Source organism: Oncorhynchus keta, chromosome 6 (assembly GCF_023373465.1).
Source record: "Oncorhynchus keta strain PuntledgeMale-10-30-2019 chromosome 6, Oket_V2, whole genome shotgun sequence".
NCBI classification, from domain to species: Eukaryota; Metazoa; Chordata; class Actinopteri; order Salmoniformes; family Salmonidae; genus Oncorhynchus; species Oncorhynchus keta.
The window spans coordinates 6,198,538-6,217,069 of NC_068426.1; the positions used below are offsets into that span (position 1 = coordinate 6,198,538).

General features: G+C 48.9%; 1 protein-coding gene across 4 annotated transcripts; it reads left to right on the forward strand.

Annotated features, from left to right (window-relative positions):
• The first annotated feature begins 931 nt into the window (after positions 1–931).
• sparta (spartin a) lies at positions 932–17,927 on the forward strand. Of its 4 annotated transcripts, none has more exons than XM_035771573.2 (8): positions 932–1,135; positions 2,429–3,280; positions 7,048–7,242; positions 11,156–11,306; positions 11,382–11,576; positions 11,895–12,053; positions 12,236–12,326; positions 16,661–17,927. In XM_035771573.2, the coding sequence occupies exons 2-8, from the start codon at positions 2,450–2,452 to the stop codon at positions 16,911–16,913; spliced, it is 1,875 nt and encodes a 624-aa protein (XP_035627466.1). In that variant the 5' UTR covers positions 932–1,135; positions 2,429–2,449; the 3' UTR covers positions 16,914–17,927. The 4 variants fall into 4 exon arrangements, with proteins under 4 accessions (XP_035627466.1, XP_052376319.1, XP_035627467.1 ...); XM_052520359.1 differs by lacking the exon at positions 16,661–17,927 and adding an exon at positions 13,035–13,739; XM_035771574.2 differs by having other exon boundaries at positions 934–1,135; positions 2,429–3,265.
• The last annotated feature ends 605 nt before the right edge of the window (positions 17,928–18,532 follow it).

The window sequence follows — 18,532 nt, forward strand, 5'->3', positions numbered from 1 at the left end:
AGTCCACACTGTCGCCTAAACATCAGCCCTGGTCTAATAGTCCACACTGTAGCCTAACCATCAGCCCTGGTCTAATACACCACACTGTAGCCAAACCATCAGCCCTGGTCTAATACACCACACTGTATCCTAACCATCAGCCCTGCTCTATCTCACCACACTGTAGCCTAACCATCAGCCCTGGTCTAATAGTCCACACTGTAGCCTAAACATCAGCCCTGGTCTAATACTCCACACTGTAGCCTAACCATCAGCCCTGGTCTAATAGTCCACATTGTATCCTAACCATCAGCCCTGGTCTAATAGTCCACACTGCAGTTACTGCTAACAGTTATCCTGAACACAATACAATAGAGGCAGGGTACTTGTCTACATTATTAATCATGTATTTAATGTGGCAAAAAATGACATTAACTCATTTTTCGACCCAATGAGCAGTTACTGCCTTTTTGCTTGGTAGGGCCGAGCAGCCTTCTAGTGTCAATAAGACACATATGCTGACTTTTTAATGTAGGCTATATAGAGACAACACTAATTATTGGTCATGGAGAAGTCATGAAATTCCATCTGCCAAAATGTCTATGAACCCTTAACAGGGAATAATCGCATGCCTCTATAGCATAATGTCATTTGGGAATTTGTGTGTGAATACAGTCTACTGGGCGTTCAGTTTTAAATCAGATTTGAAGAAGGGGCGGCAGGGTAGCCTAGTGGTAAGAGTGTTGGACTAGTAACCGGAGAATTGCATGTTCAAACCCCCGAGCTGACAAGGTACAAAAGTGGTTCTACTTCTGAAAAGGCAGTTAACCCACTATTCCTAGGCCGTAATTGGAAATAACAATTTTTTGTTAACTGACTTGCGTGGTAAAATGAAGGTAAAAATAAAAATAAATAGGCGGGGTTTACGACTTTGTGGCTGTGTTAACTAGTGACGACCCTCAACCTGTCAGCGTTTTGCGAATGTCAGATGTGCGTATGTTTGGGGACAGCGAGACACAGCAGGATAAGCGCACGTTGATCCGAGAAAGAAAAACGTCTTTTTGATAAATGGCTACAATGTTACTTCTCATTAACTAACATTGTCGTCTTATTTCCATTTCTGGAGTAGTTTGAAATCACGGGTTTGCCGCTAAAGGTAGGTTTATTTGGGGTTTGTGTTTGTGTTCGACTGTCCGTAAAGTTGAGTAGTTATGTGGACAACAGTAGCCTACTTTGTCGTTATTTGAAAACTGCATTTTTTGTTGTTGTTGTCAAAATGACAAGAATTAGTCTACATAACTATTCAAAGAGTTTTCATTATTGTTGAAAGAAACATCACGCTTTAAAAACATCTGTTGAATGTTGTCATACAGGTGGAACCAGCCAGACAAACCCCCTAAAAGCTTTGCTGAGAGATTTGGAGGAAAAAGCTGTCACGATTACTTCCTAAACAATTTTAAACTGTAATGTCTAGTTCTAATACCTAATAAAGTGCTGCATGTGTTGGATTGTTTTTATTTTAATATCAAATGAGAGATTTGAATATTGTGTCGTCTTAATAGCACCTAATGTCATTCTCTTTGGGAGTGTATTTGACAACCGGTTTCACTAACATGGTCCCATAGCATTTGGTATTATTTTGTATGTAAAACCCGATACACGCCATATGTTGAGTTTCATATGGTACAGTAGGTATTCATTTGTGGATGTCCATCACCCATTTCGTATGATATGTTACAAATTACAATTCGTATTAAATGTCCAGAATTTGTGAAACGTACAATATGTTACGAATTCTAGCTAGGTGGCTAACGTTAGCCAGGCTAGGGGTTAAGTTTTCGATTTAGGTTAAAGGTTTAGGGGAAGGGTTAACTAACGTGCAAAGTAGCTAAAAAGTAGTAAATCGTTGAAAAGTTACTAAAGTTGTCCGTAATGACATTCGGACTCGCAACCTTTGGCTTGCTAGTCGTTTGCGTTATATGCCCACCCATCTACCCCGACAAACCACCCTATTTTAATTGTTGCCTTAATAAGTAACCATCTGTCTTGTGTAACCAAACGTAACATATCATGCTAATTTGAGTGTTCCGGATTTACTTTCACTATGCTACATCTAGTCTATGAGACCAGGCTGGTTTCACAGAGATACAAAACAGTAATAGTGACAAATGGCCTTCTTATTGATTTCCTTCTCTTCTCTTCCCCCCACCTCTCCTCTATCCCCCTCTTCTCTCCCCTTCTAATTTCCCCCTCTCCATCCTCCTGTCCTTCGCCCTCATCTCACCAACTCTTCTCTTTTTTTCCTTTTTTTTCTCCTCTTTTCTCACATTGTGCTGTCTTCCCTCCCATGTTTCTCCTCTCATCCCTGTCTCATCCTTTTTTCCTCCCTCTCATTTCCCCTCTTTCCCTCTCTTCCTCTCTTCATCCCCCTCTCCTTTCCTCTGTCTAGATCTCCAGCCTGCAGTAAGACATGTCGTTGACAGAGCCAGCAGAGTTGCTGCTGATAAGGGACCAGTATGACCGTGCATTGGAGTGTCTGACCAGGGGCCTGGCGGCTGACCAGGCAGGGCAGGGGCCCCAGGCCCTGGAGCTGTACAGGAGGGGCCGGCAGCACCTAACCCTGGGCCTGGAGGTCCCTACCAGGGAGCCACAGAACCAGGGAGCCCCCTGGGACACGGCCAGGCAGTTGCAGCAGAAGATGAGGGAGACTCTAACTAACATCAGCACCCGACTAGCAAACATGGAGACAGCAGGGGTGGGGACGGCGGGCCAGGGAGGCCCAGCGTTGGTGGATCTAGTGGATCTCTCTTCCCAGTGCCTCTACCCCACCCTGGGGCCATTGGTGCCGCTGCCTGGTTCCTCCAACCCCCATCTCTACCCCACACTGCCACCCGGGGCTACCCCAACAGACAGCCTCTCTGCCGGGGCTACATGCATCACCATGGCCCCCTCCCTGCCCATCCTCCCTGCCCTGTCCCTGGGGCTCCCAGGAGAGCAGCCCCCAGCCTACACCCCCCGGCCCACCGACGGGCACCACAGCCTGGCTTATAGCCCAGCCGGAGGAGGGGGTCTGGGGCTGGGGGGGCAGATGGTGGGGGGACCTCCACAGCCCGAGGGAGGGGTAGGGGGGGACGGAGAGGAGCTTTTGTTCCTCCCTCGGGGGGTGCAGATGTTTTTCGTGTCGTCAGATGGCCAGGTGAGCGCCCCATCGTACCCGGGTTATCTACACATCATCAGGTTCAGCAGCCAGCTCAAAGACAACGGAGGAGCATCAGCCTTCCTACACGTGAGGAAACCACGTGTGTGTGTGTGTGTGTGTGTGTGTGTGTGTGTGTGTGTGTGTGTGTGTGTGAGAGAGAGAGAGGGTGAGGGTGGGTGTTGGCTTGTGTGTGCGTGTGTGTATGAGAGAGAGGGTGAGGGTGGGTGTTGGCTTGTGTGTGTGTGTGTGTGTGAGAGAGAGGGTGAGGGTGGGTGTTGGCTTGTGTGTGCGTGTGTGTATGAGAGAGAGGGTGAGGGTGGGTGTTGGCTTGTGTGTGCGTGTGTTTAAAATACCAATAGAAAATAGTATATTGTCTCCAACACACCTATCGTATTACCAGGTGTATGGAGAGTAACTGCATAATGAATTGAAAAGAAACTCCTGTTTGTAGAAGAGCAGTAGAGAAAAGGGTTGAGGGTGACTGTGGTTGTGGCAGCTTGAGGTAGTTTCATCTAACTGTTTTAGGCTGGTCGAGGTTGTCTGGATTCAGTCTTGTTCAGGGTTGTGTTCATTAGTCACCCAATGGTCTGAAACCTCATATTTGTACGTTTTGAAAAGGTTTTGGTACGTTGTGCCCTACTGAATATGCCCCAGATCTCGATCTCCAGATAAGATCTGTTGTTTACAGATGAAGTTGTTTCCCCTTGTCTCAGAACAAGCAACATCATAGACCATATCTCTTATTCCAGATGAGTGAGACTAACCAAAGTGTAACCATATCTCTTTGTTCAGGATTAGTGAGACGAATGGCAGATGCCATAGATTGATACCGTGTCAACCCAGTGCTCAAGCATTAGACAGACAGACAGACAGACAGACAGACAGACAGACAGACAGACAGACAGACAGACAGACAGACACACACGTGGGATGGTCTACCATAGTTTTATTGTCATGTGTTGTTTTACAAGCCATAGCAGTATAGCACCCCAGGAGCAAATTAGTGATATGGGCCTTGCTCAAGGGCACGTCAACATATTCTCCACCTTGTCAACTTGGTTATTAGAACCAGTGACCTTTCAGTTACTGGGCCAACCCTCTAACCGCTAGGCAACCTGCCGTCCATTTGTCTTTGTTTGGTGTTTCTATGACAACGAAGAATTCCCAGACCCAAATGGAATTCTAGAATTCTCTCCCAGTGGTGAGATCACAATGCATGCATCTCCATTAGGCAGATGAGAGGAGGATGGTGGGAGGTTCTGCTGAATGAGAAGTTTTTCTAGTCCTGATGATGGTGAGGTTCCACTCGTGGAACCAATTACACAGTAAAAACTATTGATCGCTAAATCCGGAGAAATTACGGACCTTGTAAAAAAAACTGTTGGTCACTAAATCCGGTTACAAGGACCACGTAAAAACATACCAGTCAAAATTTTGGACACACCTACTCAAGGGTTTTTCTTTATTTTTACTATTTTCTACATTGTAGAATAATAGTGAAGACATCAAAACGATGAAATAACACAAAGTGTTAAACAAATCAAAATATATTTTATATTCTTCAAAGTAGCCACTCTTTGCCTTGGTGACAGCTTTGCACATTCTTGGCATTCTCTCAACCAGCTTCATGATGAAGCCACCTGGAATTGTGAGTGTTACACTCTCACCTGGAGTTCCCACATATGCTGAGCACTTGTTGGCTGCTTTTCCTTCACTCTGCGGTCCAACTCATGCTAAACCATCTCAATTGGGTTGAGGTTGGGTGATTGTAGAGGCCAGTTCATCTGATGCACCACTCCATCTCTCTCCTTCCTGGTCAAATAGCCCTTGCACAGCCTGGAGGTGTGTTTTGTGTCCTTGTCCTGTTGAAAAACAAATTATAGTCCCATTAAGCGCAAGCCAGATGGGATGGCGTATCGCTGCAGAATGCTGCAGAATGCATCACTGACAGTGTCACTAGCAAAGCACCATCACACCTCCTCCTCCATGCTTCACGGTGGGAACCACACATGCAGAGATCATCCGTTAACCCAAAAGACAACAGTGGGTTAACTGCCTTGTTCAGGGGAACAGTGGGTTAACTGCCTTGTTCAGGGGCACAGTGGGTTAACTGCCTTGTTCAGGGGAACAGTGGGTTAACTGCCTTGTTCAGGGGAACAGTGGGTTAACTGCCTTGTTCAGGGGAACAGTGGGTTAACTGCCTTATTCAGGGGAACAGTGGGTTAACTGCCTTGTTCAGGGGAACAGTGGGTTAACTGCCTTGTTCAGGGGAACAGTGGGTTAACTGCCTTGTTCAGGGGAACAGTGGGTTAACTGCCTTGTTCAGGGAACAGTGGGTTAACTGCCTTGTTCAGGGGAACAGTGGGTTAACTGCCTTGTTCAGGGGAACAGTGGGTTAACTGCCTTGTTCAGGGGAACAGTGGGTTAACTGCCTTGTTCAGGGGAACAGTGGGTTAACTGCCTTGTTCAGGGGAACAGTGGGTTAACTGCCTTGTTCAGGGGAACAGCGGGTTAACTGCCTTGTTCAGGGATTTGAAACTTGTCAGGGTTCACTGCCTTGTTCAGGGAACAGCCATTTGGGATGGGTTGACTGGCATGTGGGTTGACTGGCCTGGTGTCTAACCCTGGGTTCCCACTGCCTTGTTCAGGGTGAACAGCGGGTTAACTGCCTTGTTCAGGGAACAGCTGGTTAACTGCCTTGTTCAGGGGACAGCGGGTTAACTGCCTTGTTCAGGGTGCTCCTTCCTAACAGTTTGGGTTAAAATGCCTTGTTCAGGAGAACAGCTCATTCACTGCCTTGTTCAGGGGAACAGCAACAACACAGGTTCACTGCCTTGTTCAGGGGTAACAGTGGGTTAACTGCCTTGTTCAGGGGAACAGTGGGTTAACTGCCTTGTTCAGGGGAACAGTGGGTTAACTGCCTTGTTCAGGGGAACAGTGGGTTAACTGCCTTGTTCAGGGGAACAGCGGGTTAACTGCCTTGTTCAGAACGACAGATTTGAAACTTGTCAGCTCGGGGATTTGATCTTGCAACCTTTCGGTTACTAGTCCACTGCTCTAACCCTTATGTAGGGAATAGGGTGCCATTTGGGATGTGGTCTAGTCAGACGTGTTAAACCCAGGCATGTGGGTTGACTGGCCTGTGGTGTCTAACCCTGTTGTGTTCTGGGTAGCTCAGTGTCCCAGCAGTACAATAGGGGCCAGTTAACAGATGACTCTGCTGTTCTGTTGTGTTGCAGGCTGTGGTAATGTACCATGGATAGGGTCTGAACGAACAAATAGCAGTTTCCCAGCCCTGACGATGCCAACTGCCAACCAGTGATATAGTCTACGTCCATGTTGTTGTTTTGGTTGGACCCTGACGAGGGTCACACTGAATACCTCTGGCATACACACTGTAATCCTAGTAACCCCAGTGCTCCTTCCTAACGTGTTTGTGTGTGTGTGTGTGTGTGTGTGTTTCTATTTAAATGTATTTATTTTCACCTTTTATTTAACCAGGTTGGCTAGTTGAGAACAAGTTCTCATTTACAACTGCGACCTGGCAAAGATAAAGCAAAGCAGTGCGACACAAACAACAACACAGAGTTACACATGAAATAAACAAACTTACAGTCAATAACACAATAGAAAAATCGGTATACAGTGTGCGCAAAGGAGGTAAGGCAATAAATAGGCCGTGGTGGATAAGAAATGACAATTTAGCAATTAACACCGGAGTGATAGATGTGCAGATGAGGATGTGTATGTGTGTGTGTGTGTGTGTGTGTGTGTGTGTGTGTGTGTGTGTGTGTTGCAGGTGTCTGACTGGTTGTACCCTCTGACGCCAGACACCCTGTGCTCCTTCCTAACGTGTGTGTGTGTTGCAGGTGTGTGACTGGCTGTACCCCCTGACTCCAGACACCCCAGTGCTTCTGTCTACCTCTGGGATCTTTATGTTTCCTGACACCATGGCGGGGATACCCGGGTCCTACGTAGGGGTTGTGCTGTCCTCTGAACTGCCTGCAGCAGACGGACATGCCTTTCAGGACCTCCTCTCACAACTCACTGAGCTACGGGTACAGGTGAGGTTATACACACACAGTAACACACTCAGTTACACACACTCACAGCCAGCTTGTCAGTGATCCACCAGTAGCAGTAACAGTAAATCATACTGTATTACAACAGTGTTCTACTGGGGAGGACTAGAGCTGACTGACTGAACTACAACAGTGTTCTACTGGGGAGGACGAGCTGACTGAACTACAACAGTGTTCTACTGGGGAGGACTAGAGCTGACTGAACTACAACAGTGTTCTACTGGGGAGGACTAGAGCTGACTGACTGAACTACAACAGTGTTCTACTGTGGAGGACTAGAGCTGACTGAACTACAACAGTGTTCTACTGGGGAGGACTAGAGCTGACTGACTGAACTACAACAGTGTTCTACTGGGGAGGACTAGAGCTGACTGAACTACAACAGTGTTCTACTGGGGAGGACTAGAGCTGACTGACTGAACTACAACAGTGTTCTACTGGGGAGGACTAGAGCTGACTGACTGAACTACAACAGTGTTCTACTGTGGAGGACTAGAGCTGTGTTCTACTGGGGAGGACTGAACTACAACAGTGTTCTACTGGGGAGGACTAGAGCTGACTGAACTACAACAGTGTTTTACTGGGGAGGACTAGAGCTGACTGACTGAACTACAACAGTGTTCTACTGGGGAGGACTAGAGCTGACTGACTGAACTACAACAGTGTTCTACTGGGGAGGACTAGAGCTGACTGAACTACAACAGTGTTCTACTGGGGAGGACTAGAGCTGACTGACTGAACTACAACAGTGTTCTACTGGGGAGGACTAGAGCTGACTGACTGAACTACAACAGTGTTCTACTGGGGAGGACTAGAGCTGACTGACTGAACTACAACAGTGTTCTACTGGGGAGGACTAGAGCTGACTGACTGAACTACAACAGTGTTCTACTGGGGAGGACTAGAGCTGACTGACTGAACTACAACAGTGTTCTACTGGGGAGGACTAGAGCTGACTGACTGAACTACAACAGTGTTTTACTGGGGAGGACTAGAGCTGACTGAACTACAACAGTGTTCTACTGGGGAGGACTAGAGCTGACTGAACTACAACAGTGTTCTACTGGGGAGGACTAGAGCTGACTGCTGACTGAACTACAACAGTGTTCTACTGGGGATGACTAGAGCTGACTGACTGAACTACAACAGTGTTCTACTGGGGAGGACTAGAGCTGGCTGACTGAACTACAACAGTGTTCTACTGGGGAGAACTAGAGCTGACTGAAACTACAACAGTGTTCTACTGGGGAGGACTAGAGCTGACTGAACTACAACAGTGTTCTACTGGGGAGGACTAGAGCTGACTGAACTACAACAGTGTTCTACTGGGGAGGACTAGAGCTGACTGACTGAACTACAACAGTGTTCTACTGGGGAGGACTAGAGCTGACTGACTGAACTACAACAGTGTTTTACTGGGGAGGACTAGAGCTGACTGAACTACAACAGTGTTCTACTGGGGAGGACTAGAGCTGACTGACTGAACTACAACAGTGTTCTACTGGGGAGGACTAGAGCTGACTGACTGAACTACAACAGTGTTCTACTGGGGAGGACTAGAGCTGACTGACTGAACTACAACAGTGTTCTACTGGGGAGGACTAGAGCTGACTGACTGAACTACAACAGTGTTCTACTGGGGAGGACTAGAGCTGGCTGACTGAACTACAACAGTGTTCTACTGGGGAGGACTAGAGCTGACTGACTGAACTACAACAGTGTTCTACTGGGGAGGACTAGAGCTGACTGACTGAACTACAACAGTGTTCTACTGGGGAGGACTAGAGCTGACTGACTGAACTACAACAGTGTTCTACTGGGGAGGACTAGAGCTGACTGACTGAACTACAACAGTGTTTTACTGGGGAGGACTAGAGCTGACTGACTGAACTACAACAGTGTTCTACTGGGGAGGACTAGAGCTGACTGACTGAACTACAACAGTGTTTTACTGGGGAGGACTAGAGCTGACTGACTGAACTACAACAGTGTTCTACTGGGGAGGACTAGAGCTGACTGACTGAACTACAACAGTGTTCTACTGGGGAGGACTAGAGCTGACTGAACTACAACAGTGTTCTACTGGGGAGGACTAGAGCTGACTGACTGAACTACAACAGTGTTCTACTGGGGAGGACTAGAGCTGACTGAACTACAACAGTGTTCTACTGGGGAGGACTAGAGCTGACTGAACTACAACAGTGTTCTACTGGGGAGGACTAGAGCTGACTGACTGAACTACAACAGTGTTCTACTGGGGAGGACTAGAGCTGACTGACTGATCTACAACAGTGTTCTACTGGGGAGGACTAGAGCTGACTGAACTACAACAGTGTTCTACTGGGGAGGACTAGAGCTGGCTGACTGAACTACAACAGTGTTCTACTGGGGAGGACTAGAGCTGACTGACTGAACTACAACAGTGTTCTACTGGGGAGGACTAGAGCTGACTGACTGATCTACAACAGTGTTCTACTGGGGAGGACTAGAGCTGACTGAACTACAACAGTGTTCTACTGGGGAGGACTAGAGCTGACTGACTGAACTACAACAGTGTTCTACTGGGGAGGACTAGAGCTGACTGAACTACAACAGTGTTCTACTGTGGAGGACTAGAGCTGACTGAACTACAACAGTGTTCTACTGTGGAGGACTAGAGCTGACTGAACTACAACAGTGTTTTACTGGGGAGGACTAGAGCTGACTGACTGAACTACAACAGTGTTTTACTGGGGAGGACTAGAGCTGACTGAACTACAACAGTGTTTTACTGGGGAGGACTAGAGCTGACTGACTGAACTACAACAGTGTTTTACTGGGGAGGACTAGAGCTGACTGACTGGAATCTGTGGGGTCAATGTCCTCAATGTCCCCATACAAATTTTTCAAAGGCTGCAATTCAAAGGAAATCCACCACATTAGCAATGCTTATGAAGTGTCTTTTGTTCACACGTTACTGTGTAGTCACATACACACGCACCAGTTTTTACATATATCTTTTTTAAGTAACTAAAACCAATTAATGCTTTTAAGTCGACATAAAACGTAGCTAACTATTGCAGGCCCCACTGTGTTCTCAGGTAACATAATTATCTTGTTTCTGTCTCGCCACTCATCACCAAATGCTTGTTATTGTGTTGTGGGTGGAAACACACTGGTCCTCCTGTAGTCTACTACAACTCACCAGAATGTGTCCAGGCTGGCGTGAGCTGGAATGGGCTGGAGTGGGGTTGGAATTTATTTTAATATCATTACAAAAAAATGTTGACTTTTATTTAACCAGGCAAGTCAGTTAGGAACAAATTCTTATTTTCAATGACAGCCTAGGAACAGTGGGTTAACTGCCTTGTTCAGGGGCAGAACGACAGATTTTTACCTTGTCAGCACCGGGATTTGATCTTGCAACCTTTCGGTTACTAGTCCAACACCCTAACCATTAGGCTACCTGTAGCCCCGCAATGGGGTTGGAATGGGCTGAAGTCGGGTTGGACTGGGCTGGGGTGGGTTTGGAATGGGCTGGGCTGGGGTGGGTTTGGAATGGGCTGGGGTGGGGTGGAGTGGGGTTGGAATTGTCTGGGCTGGAGTGGGGTTGGAATTGTCTGGGCTGGAGTGGGGTTGGAATTGTCTGGGCTGGGGTGGGGTTGGAATGGGGTGGGGTTGGGATTGGAGTGGGGTTGGAATGGGCTGGAGGGGGGTTGGAATGGGCTGGAGTGGGGTTGGAATGGGGTGGGGTTGGAATGGGCTGGAGTGGGGTTGGGAAGTCCCAGATCAGCACTTCTCTGAGATGCTTTATGGACTCCGGCCCAGGTCAGGTGGGTTCTGGGATCAGGACAAACTTCTGCTCTACATACTAAAAGTTGATATCTATTCCATGACCTCATTTCCTGTCTGTTAGGCTCCAGAGGAGGGGGCAGGTTCAGAGATCATGAACCTGAGTGAGAAGGTTCCCATTGGTCCCCCTGTGGAGGGGGCGGGAGCAGGGACAGGGGAAGAAGAACTCCCCCTACCTGAATGGAGCGAGAAGATGTCCCAAGGCATCCTGGCAGGTAGGGGTGTCTGTGTGTGTAGGTGTGTATGTATTTGAACATGCAGTCTGTCTGTACATCCCACCCTCCCTGCAGGTGCATCGTGGCTGAGTAAAGGGTTTGTGCGTGGAGCGGAGGCCACAGGTAAGGCCATCCAGAAAGGAGCGTCTAAGCTGAGAGAACACATCACCCCAGAGAACGTCCCGGCTGAGGTCAGCCCTGGTGTTACCAAGGGCCTGCACCACGCTAAACAGGCCACCGGGGGCGCTGTTCGCGTCAGTCAGTTCCTGGGTAAGGATATTTTTTAAAATTTATTTTACCTTTATTTAACCAGGCAAGTCAGTTAAGAACATATTCTTATTTTCAATTAACTGCCTGTTCAGGGGCAGAACGACAGATTTGTACCTTGTCAGCTCGGGGGTTTGAACTCGCAACCTTTCGGTTTCGCTCTAACCACTAGGCTACGCTGCCGCCAATATGGATGAGGGTAAAAAACAAACATGATATCTCTATGCGATGGAGGGGGCATATAAAGATCACCAAAACGTGTGTGTGTGTGTGTGTGTGTACACTAACACTCTTCTAAACTTGTGTTTTGTGTGTTTGCAGTGGACGGAGTGTGTACCGTAGTAGGCTGTGTGGGGGAGAAGCTGGCTCCGCATGTAAAGAAACATGGCAGTAAACTTATCCCTGAGTCCATGAAGAACACTAAAGATGGCCGCTCCAACCTGGATGGCGCTATGGTGGTGGCAGTCAGCAGCATAAAGGGTATGGAGAGAGAAAGACGCACAGTAGCGACCTCGATCCACACACAGAATATGTTGATTATCAGAGTATTTCTGAAAGTTATTTGAATGGTAGTTGTGCAGATTCTGTTAATAGGCCTGGCCACCTGTACTAGAGTGACCTACCTGTCTGATAATCAAACCATTCTCCTGTGTATCTCTAAGGTCTCTCCGCTATGTGGACTGGTTTGGAAACTGGAGCTAAGAACATCTGCAAGAGTGTCACTTCTGAGACGGTCATGACCGTGAAGCATAAGTAAGTCCCTCTCTTTCCTTCTCCTCCTCCTCCTCCTCCTCCTCCTTCCTCCCCCTTCTCCTCCCCCTTCTCCTCCCCCTTCTCCTCCTTCTCCTCCTCCTTCTCCTCCCCCTTCTCCTCCCCTCCTACTTGCCCTCTCTTCTCTTCCTGTGATCTTCAATCACTATTTGAAGGGGCTATGCTTTCCTCTTCTCTTTGTTTCACCCCTTCCATCATGATCTTGGTGGGTCTGGGTACCGGCTAGTGTCTTCTTTAGCCCACTAGGTGCTGTCATGATCTTGGTGGGTCTGGGTACCGGCTAGTGTCTTCTTTAGCCCACTAGGTGCTGTCATGATCTTGGTGGGTCTGGGTACCAGCTAGTGTCTTCTTTAGCCCACTAGGTGCTGTCATGATCTTGGTGGGTCTGGGTACCAGCTAGTGTCTTCTTTAGCCCACTAGGTGCTGTCATGATCTTGGTGGGTCTGGGTACCAGCTAGTGTCTTCTTTAGCCCACTAGGTGCTGTCATGATCTTGGTGGGTCTGGGTACCGGCTAGTGTCTTCTTTAGCCCACTAGGTGCTGTCTTTGGCAAGGTAACAATGTAGTTTTGTTATTATAGGGAGAAATACACTGGCAGGATGAATTCTTGGAGCTTTGGGGAAATAATATCTTTCTTTCGTTCTTTCCACACCTTTGCTTCCCTCTCGCCCTTTATCTTCTTCTTTTCCAGATTTCGTGGTCTAGAAGGTCTTTTAGACAAGCCCTCTAACTGACGGGGTGACTGACTGGTCGGGGAGACGGAGACCTTTTGAATTGTAACCTTTTGACCTTTGTGACTGAATACTGACTGAATGCCTATGTGAATAACTCTGGTCTGGTCTGAGAACAGCCCCTGATCCCTAGGCCCTGATCCCTAGCCCCTAGCCCCTGATCCCTAGCCCCTAGCCCCTTATCCCTAGCCCCTTATCCCTAGCCCATAGCCCCTTATCCCTAGCCCCTTATCCCTAGCCCCTTATCCCTAGCCCCTGATCCCTAGCCCCTGATCCCTAGCCCCTTATCCCTAGCCCCTGATCCCTAGCCCCTGATCCCTAGCCCCTAGCCCCTTATCCCTAGCCCCTTACCCCTAGCCCCTGATCCCTAGCCCCTTACCCCTAGCCCCTAGTCCATCTAACCCAACATGGCTGCAGCAAATCCATTGAAAGGCTCGATGGTGGAAGGTGTAAACCATCCATCCTCATATTGCTCACACCTGTCCTCGGATCAAGGCAATGGAAAGGATTATGTGATGTTTTCAGACACGCAGGGGTCCTGACAGGCCTGTGTGTCTGTGTCCACAGGGCAGCTAAATGCCTGTGTATATTGGGTGGTGGTGGTGACATTCTTATGTGAAGACTCTTTTCTGCTTTGTTACTAATAAACCAAATATGAAATAACGTCAGTGTCTCTCTCTGTCCTCTCACATCTGTGTCCCATATGACAGACTATTCCTTATATAATGTACTACTGGTGACCAGGTCCCTCCCTCCCTACACCTTCCTCCCTCCATACTTCTCCCTCCCTACACCTCCCTCCCTACACCTTCCTCCCTCCATACTTCTCCCTCCCTACACCTCCCTCCCTCCATACTCCTCTCTCCCTCCCTGCTCCTCTCTCCCTCCCTGCTCCTCTCTCCCTCCCTGCTCCTCTCTCCCTCCCTGCTCCTCTCTCTCCCTCCCTGCTCCTCTCTCTATCTCCCTGCTCCTCTCTCTATCTCCCTGCTCCTCTCTCTATCTCCCTGCTCCTCTCTCTCTCTCTCCCTGCTCCTCTCTCTCTCTCTCCCTGCTCCTCTCTCTCTCTCTCCCTGCTCCTCTCTCTCTCTCTCCTGCTCCTCTCTCTCTCTCTCCCTGCTCCTCTCTCTCTCTCTCTCCCTGCTCCTCTCTCTCTCTCTCCCTGCTCCTCTCTCTCTCTCTCCCTGCTCCTCTCTCTCTCTCTCCCTGCTCCTCTCTCTCTCCCTGCTTCTCTCTCTCTCTCTCTCTCTCTCTCTCTCTCTCTCTCTCTCTCTCTCTCTCTCTCTCCCTGCTTCTCTCTCTCTCTCTCTCTCTCTCCTGCTTCTCTCTCTCTCTCTCTCTCTCTCTCCCTGCTTCTCTCTCTCTCTCTCTCTCCTGCTTCTCTCTCTCTCTCTCTCTCCCTGCTTCTCTCTCTCTCTCTCTCTCCTGCTTCTCTCTCTCTCTCTCTCTCCCTGCTTCTCTCTCTCTCTCTCCTGCTCCTCTCTCTCTCTCTCTCCCTGCTCCTCTCTCTCTCTCTCTCCCTGCTCCCTCTCTCTCTCTCTCTCTCTCTCTCCTGCTCCTCTCTCTCTCTCTCCCTGCTCCTCTCTCTCTCTCTCCCTGCTCCTCTCTCTCTCTCTGCTCCTCTCTCTCTCCCTGCTTCTCTCTCTCTCTCTCTCTCTCTCTCTCTCTCTCTCTGCTTCTCTCTCTCTCTCTCTCTCCCTGCTTCTCTCTCTCTCTCTCTCTCTCTCCCTGCTTCTCTCTCTCTCTCTCTCTCTCTCTCCCTGCTTCTCTCTCTCTCTCTCTCTCCCTGCTTCTCTCTCTCTCTCTCTCTCCCTGCTTCTCTCTCTCTCTCTCTCTCCCTGCTTCTCTCTCTCTCTCTCTCTCCTGCTGCTTCTCTCTCTCTCTCTCTCCTCTCCTCTCTCTCTCTCTCTCCTGCTCCTCTCTCTCTCTCTCTCTCCCTGCTCCCTCTCTCTCTCTCTCTCTCTCTCTCCCTGCTCCTCTCTCTCTCTCTCTCCCTCTCTCTCTCTCTCTCTCTCTCTCTCTCTCTCTCTCTCTCTCTCTCTCTCCCTGCTCCTCTCTCTCTCTCTCTCTCTCCCCCTCTCTCTCTCTCTCTCTCTCTGCCTCTCTCTCTCTCTCTCTCTCCCTGCTCCTCTCTCTCTCCCTGCTCCTCTCTCTCTCCCTGCTCCTCTCTCTCTCCCTGCTCCTCTCTCTCTCTCTCTCTCTCTCTCCCTGCTCCTCTCTCTCTCTCTCTCCCTGCTCCTCTCTCTCTCCTTGTCCCTCTTCTCCCTCCCTATTCCTCTCTCCCCTCCCCATGCCTTCCACTAAACCCACCCACTTCTACCTCCCTCCCTTCTCCTTCTTCTCCCTCCCCTCTCCCTCTTCTCCCTCCCTATTCCCCTCTCCCCTCCTCATGCCTTCCACTAAACCCACCCTCTTCTCCTATTCCCCTCTCCCCTCCTCATGCCTTCCACTAAACCCACCCACTTCTACCTCTTCTCCCTCCCTACTCCCTCTTCTCCCTCCCTACTCCCTCTTCTCCCTCCCTACTCCCTCTTCTCCCTCCCTACTCCCTCTTCTCCCTCCCTATTCCCCTCTCCCCTCCTCATGCCTTCCACTAAACCCACCCACTTCTACCTCCCTCCCTACTCCCTTTTCTCCCTCCCTACTCCCTCTTCTCCCTCCCTACTCCCTCTTCTCCCTCCCTACTCCCTCTTCTCCCTCCCTACTCCCTCTTCTCCCTCCCTACTCCCTCTTCTCCCTCCCTACTCCCTCTTCTCCCTCCCTATTCCCCTCTCCCCTCCTCATGCCTTCCACTAAACCCACCCACTTCTACCTCCCTCCCTACTTCTCCCACCCTCTTCTCCCTCCCCTCCCTCTCTTCTCCCTCTCTCCCTCCCTACTCCCTCTTCTCCCTCCCTACTCCTCCCTCCCTCCCTCTTCTCCCCCTTCTCCCTCTTCTCCCTCCCTACTCCCTCTTCTCCCTCCCTACTCCCTCTTCTCCCTCCCTACTCCCTCTTCTCCCTCCCCTCCCTCCCTTCTCCCTCTCTCCCTCCCTACTCCCTCTCTCCCTCCCTACTCCCTCTCTCCCTCCTTACTCCCTCTTCTCCCTCCCTACTCCCTCTTCTCCCTCCCTACTCCCTCCCTACTCCCTCTTCTCCCTCCCTACTCCCTCTTCTCCCTCCCTACTCCCTCTTCTCCCTCCCTACTCCCTCTCTCCCTCCCTACTCCCTCTCTCCCTCCCTACTCCCTCTTCTCCCTCCCTACTCCCTCTTCTCCCTCCCTACTCCCTCTTCTCCCTCCCTATTCCCCTCTCCCCTCCTCATGCCTTACACTAAACCCACCCACTTCTACCTCCCTCCCTACTCCTTTTTCTCCCTCCCTACTCCCTCTTCTCCCTCCCTACTCCCTCTTCTCCCTCCCTACTCCCTCTCTCCCTCCCTACTCCCTCTTCTCCCTCCCTACTCCCTCTCTCCCTCCCTACTCCCTCTTCTCCCTCCCTACTCCCTCTCTCCATCCCTACTCCCTACTCCCTCTTCTCCCTCCCTATTCCTCTCTCCCCTCCTCATGCCTTCCACTAAACCCACCCACTTCTACTCATCCTATGATGAAGGTATGGCGATGACGTGAGCAAAGCCACAAACACGGGCATCCAATCAGTGATCAACGTGGGCGTGGCCGCGTTCAACGTGGACAACTTGGGTATCAAGGGTGTCCTGAAGACTGCCGGAAAACAGACCGCTAAAGCTGTGGTCAAAGAGCGAAACAATACCCCGCAGGTCGCAGTCGGAGACCACAACCACAACGGAGGACCAGAGGAGAAAGAGATGTGGGAGAGGAAGAAGGATGAGGAAGACAAGAAATAGATGTCATACTCATTTATGTGGCTCTTGTCTATTTGGCCCCTATACATTTTAGCCCCGATATCTTTAAGCTGTGTTCATAGGCCCCTATATCTTAAGAACCACTCTGTGTGCTAATAGGCCGCTATATATTTTATCCCCTCTCTGTGTTCATAGGCCCCTATATATTTTGGCCCCTCGGTGTGTCAATAGGCCCTATATCTTTAGGCCCCTCTCTGTGTTCATAGGCCCCTATGTTTTATAAGCCCCTCTGTGTCAATAGGCTGTGATATATTTTATCCCCTCTCTGTGCTAATAGACTCATATATTTTGGCCCTCTGTGCTAATAGACTCATATCTTTTGGCCCCTCTCTGTGCTAATAGACTCATATCTTTTGGCCCCTCTCTGTGCTAATAGACTCATATATTTTAGCCCTCTCTGTGTTCATAGACTCATATCTTTTGACCCTCTCTGTGCTAATAGACTCATATCTTTTGACCCCTCTGTGCTAATAGAGTCATATCTTTTGGCCCTCTCTGTGTTCATAGACTCATATCTTTTGGCCCCTCTGTGCTAATAGACTCATATCTTTTGGCCCTCTCTGTGTTCATAGACTCATATCTTTTGGCCCCTCTCTGTGTTCATAGACTCATATCTTTTGGCCCTCCCTGTGTTCATAGATCTGAATGGGGTAAATGCTGTACATGTAAGAATCATGGTGATAGCTCTTCACTGCCTCCAGTTTGCAAAAAGGAGCTTGCATCATATTGTTTTTAAATCTCTCCAGACCTTTCGCTGTAGGTTGAAGTTGCCCCTAAAAGCTGATCTTGGGTGCTGTTTTGTACCCCCCCCCCCACCTGTCCATTATGTTCCATCTCACCTTACTGTATGTAGACTACTTAACTGTTCATTCCTCTGAATGTTGGAGCCATATTAAATGAAGGATATATTTCATAGAATGTGTAATATATAACATATTTGTATCTGTGACAAAATATACCAATATATCAATGACACTGTTGTTGATTTTCTCTGTGTGGTTTGTAATGAAACTGTCTATTTTATTATTCAGTCATTTGTTATGTGAAAGGATTTTCTGTCATGTTATTGTTGCTTCATGCCCTTGATTGATTGTCAGATCAGATGGATCAGAAATGGCAGAATCGATTCACAAATAATAATAACAATACTTCGTTTATTTGAACTGAAACGCATGTAAGAGCCGCATACAAGCGCGCCGTCGTTTTTCAAAACGCAGGTGACGCGCTACTCCTTCAGATCCTCTGAAATCAACTTCCGACAACGTGCAGGACACGACTGTCTCCATTGGCAACGAGGAGAACAAACTTTTGAGTTGATGGCAACTTTGAGAAGAACATCATGGGAGATGCGGACTTCAGCAAATACGATTTAGCACGTTTACAGGACGAGTTGGCGCAGGAGAGAGAGATGAAGTAAGTACAACGTGTAATGTAAGAGAATGTATTTATTTATAGTGAGGGATACCTGAAGAAAATAGGACCTCTGAAATAGAAATGGATGGCCAACCATTCAGTAAAGTATATTTTTACCCGACCCTCCCTGAACGCTCAAGGTGTTTAATCTCCTCAATTTGCTCAATTCGCCAAATGATTTCACGAAT

Excerpts from the sequence above, each read along its gene's own strand:
- sparta (XM_035771573.2), top strand. The coding sequence starts at position 2,450 with ATGTCGTTGACAGAGCCAGCAGAGTTGCTGCTGATAAGGGACCAGTAT. Across the intron at positions 7,243-11,155 it reads TCACTGAGCTACGGGTACAG|GCTCCAGAGGAGGGGGCAGG; the intron begins GTGAGGTTATAC and ends CCTGTCTGTTAG. Across the intron at positions 11,577-11,894 it reads TCGCGTCAGTCAGTTCCTGG|TGGACGGAGTGTGTACCGTA; the intron begins GTAAGGATATTT and ends GTGTGTTTGCAG.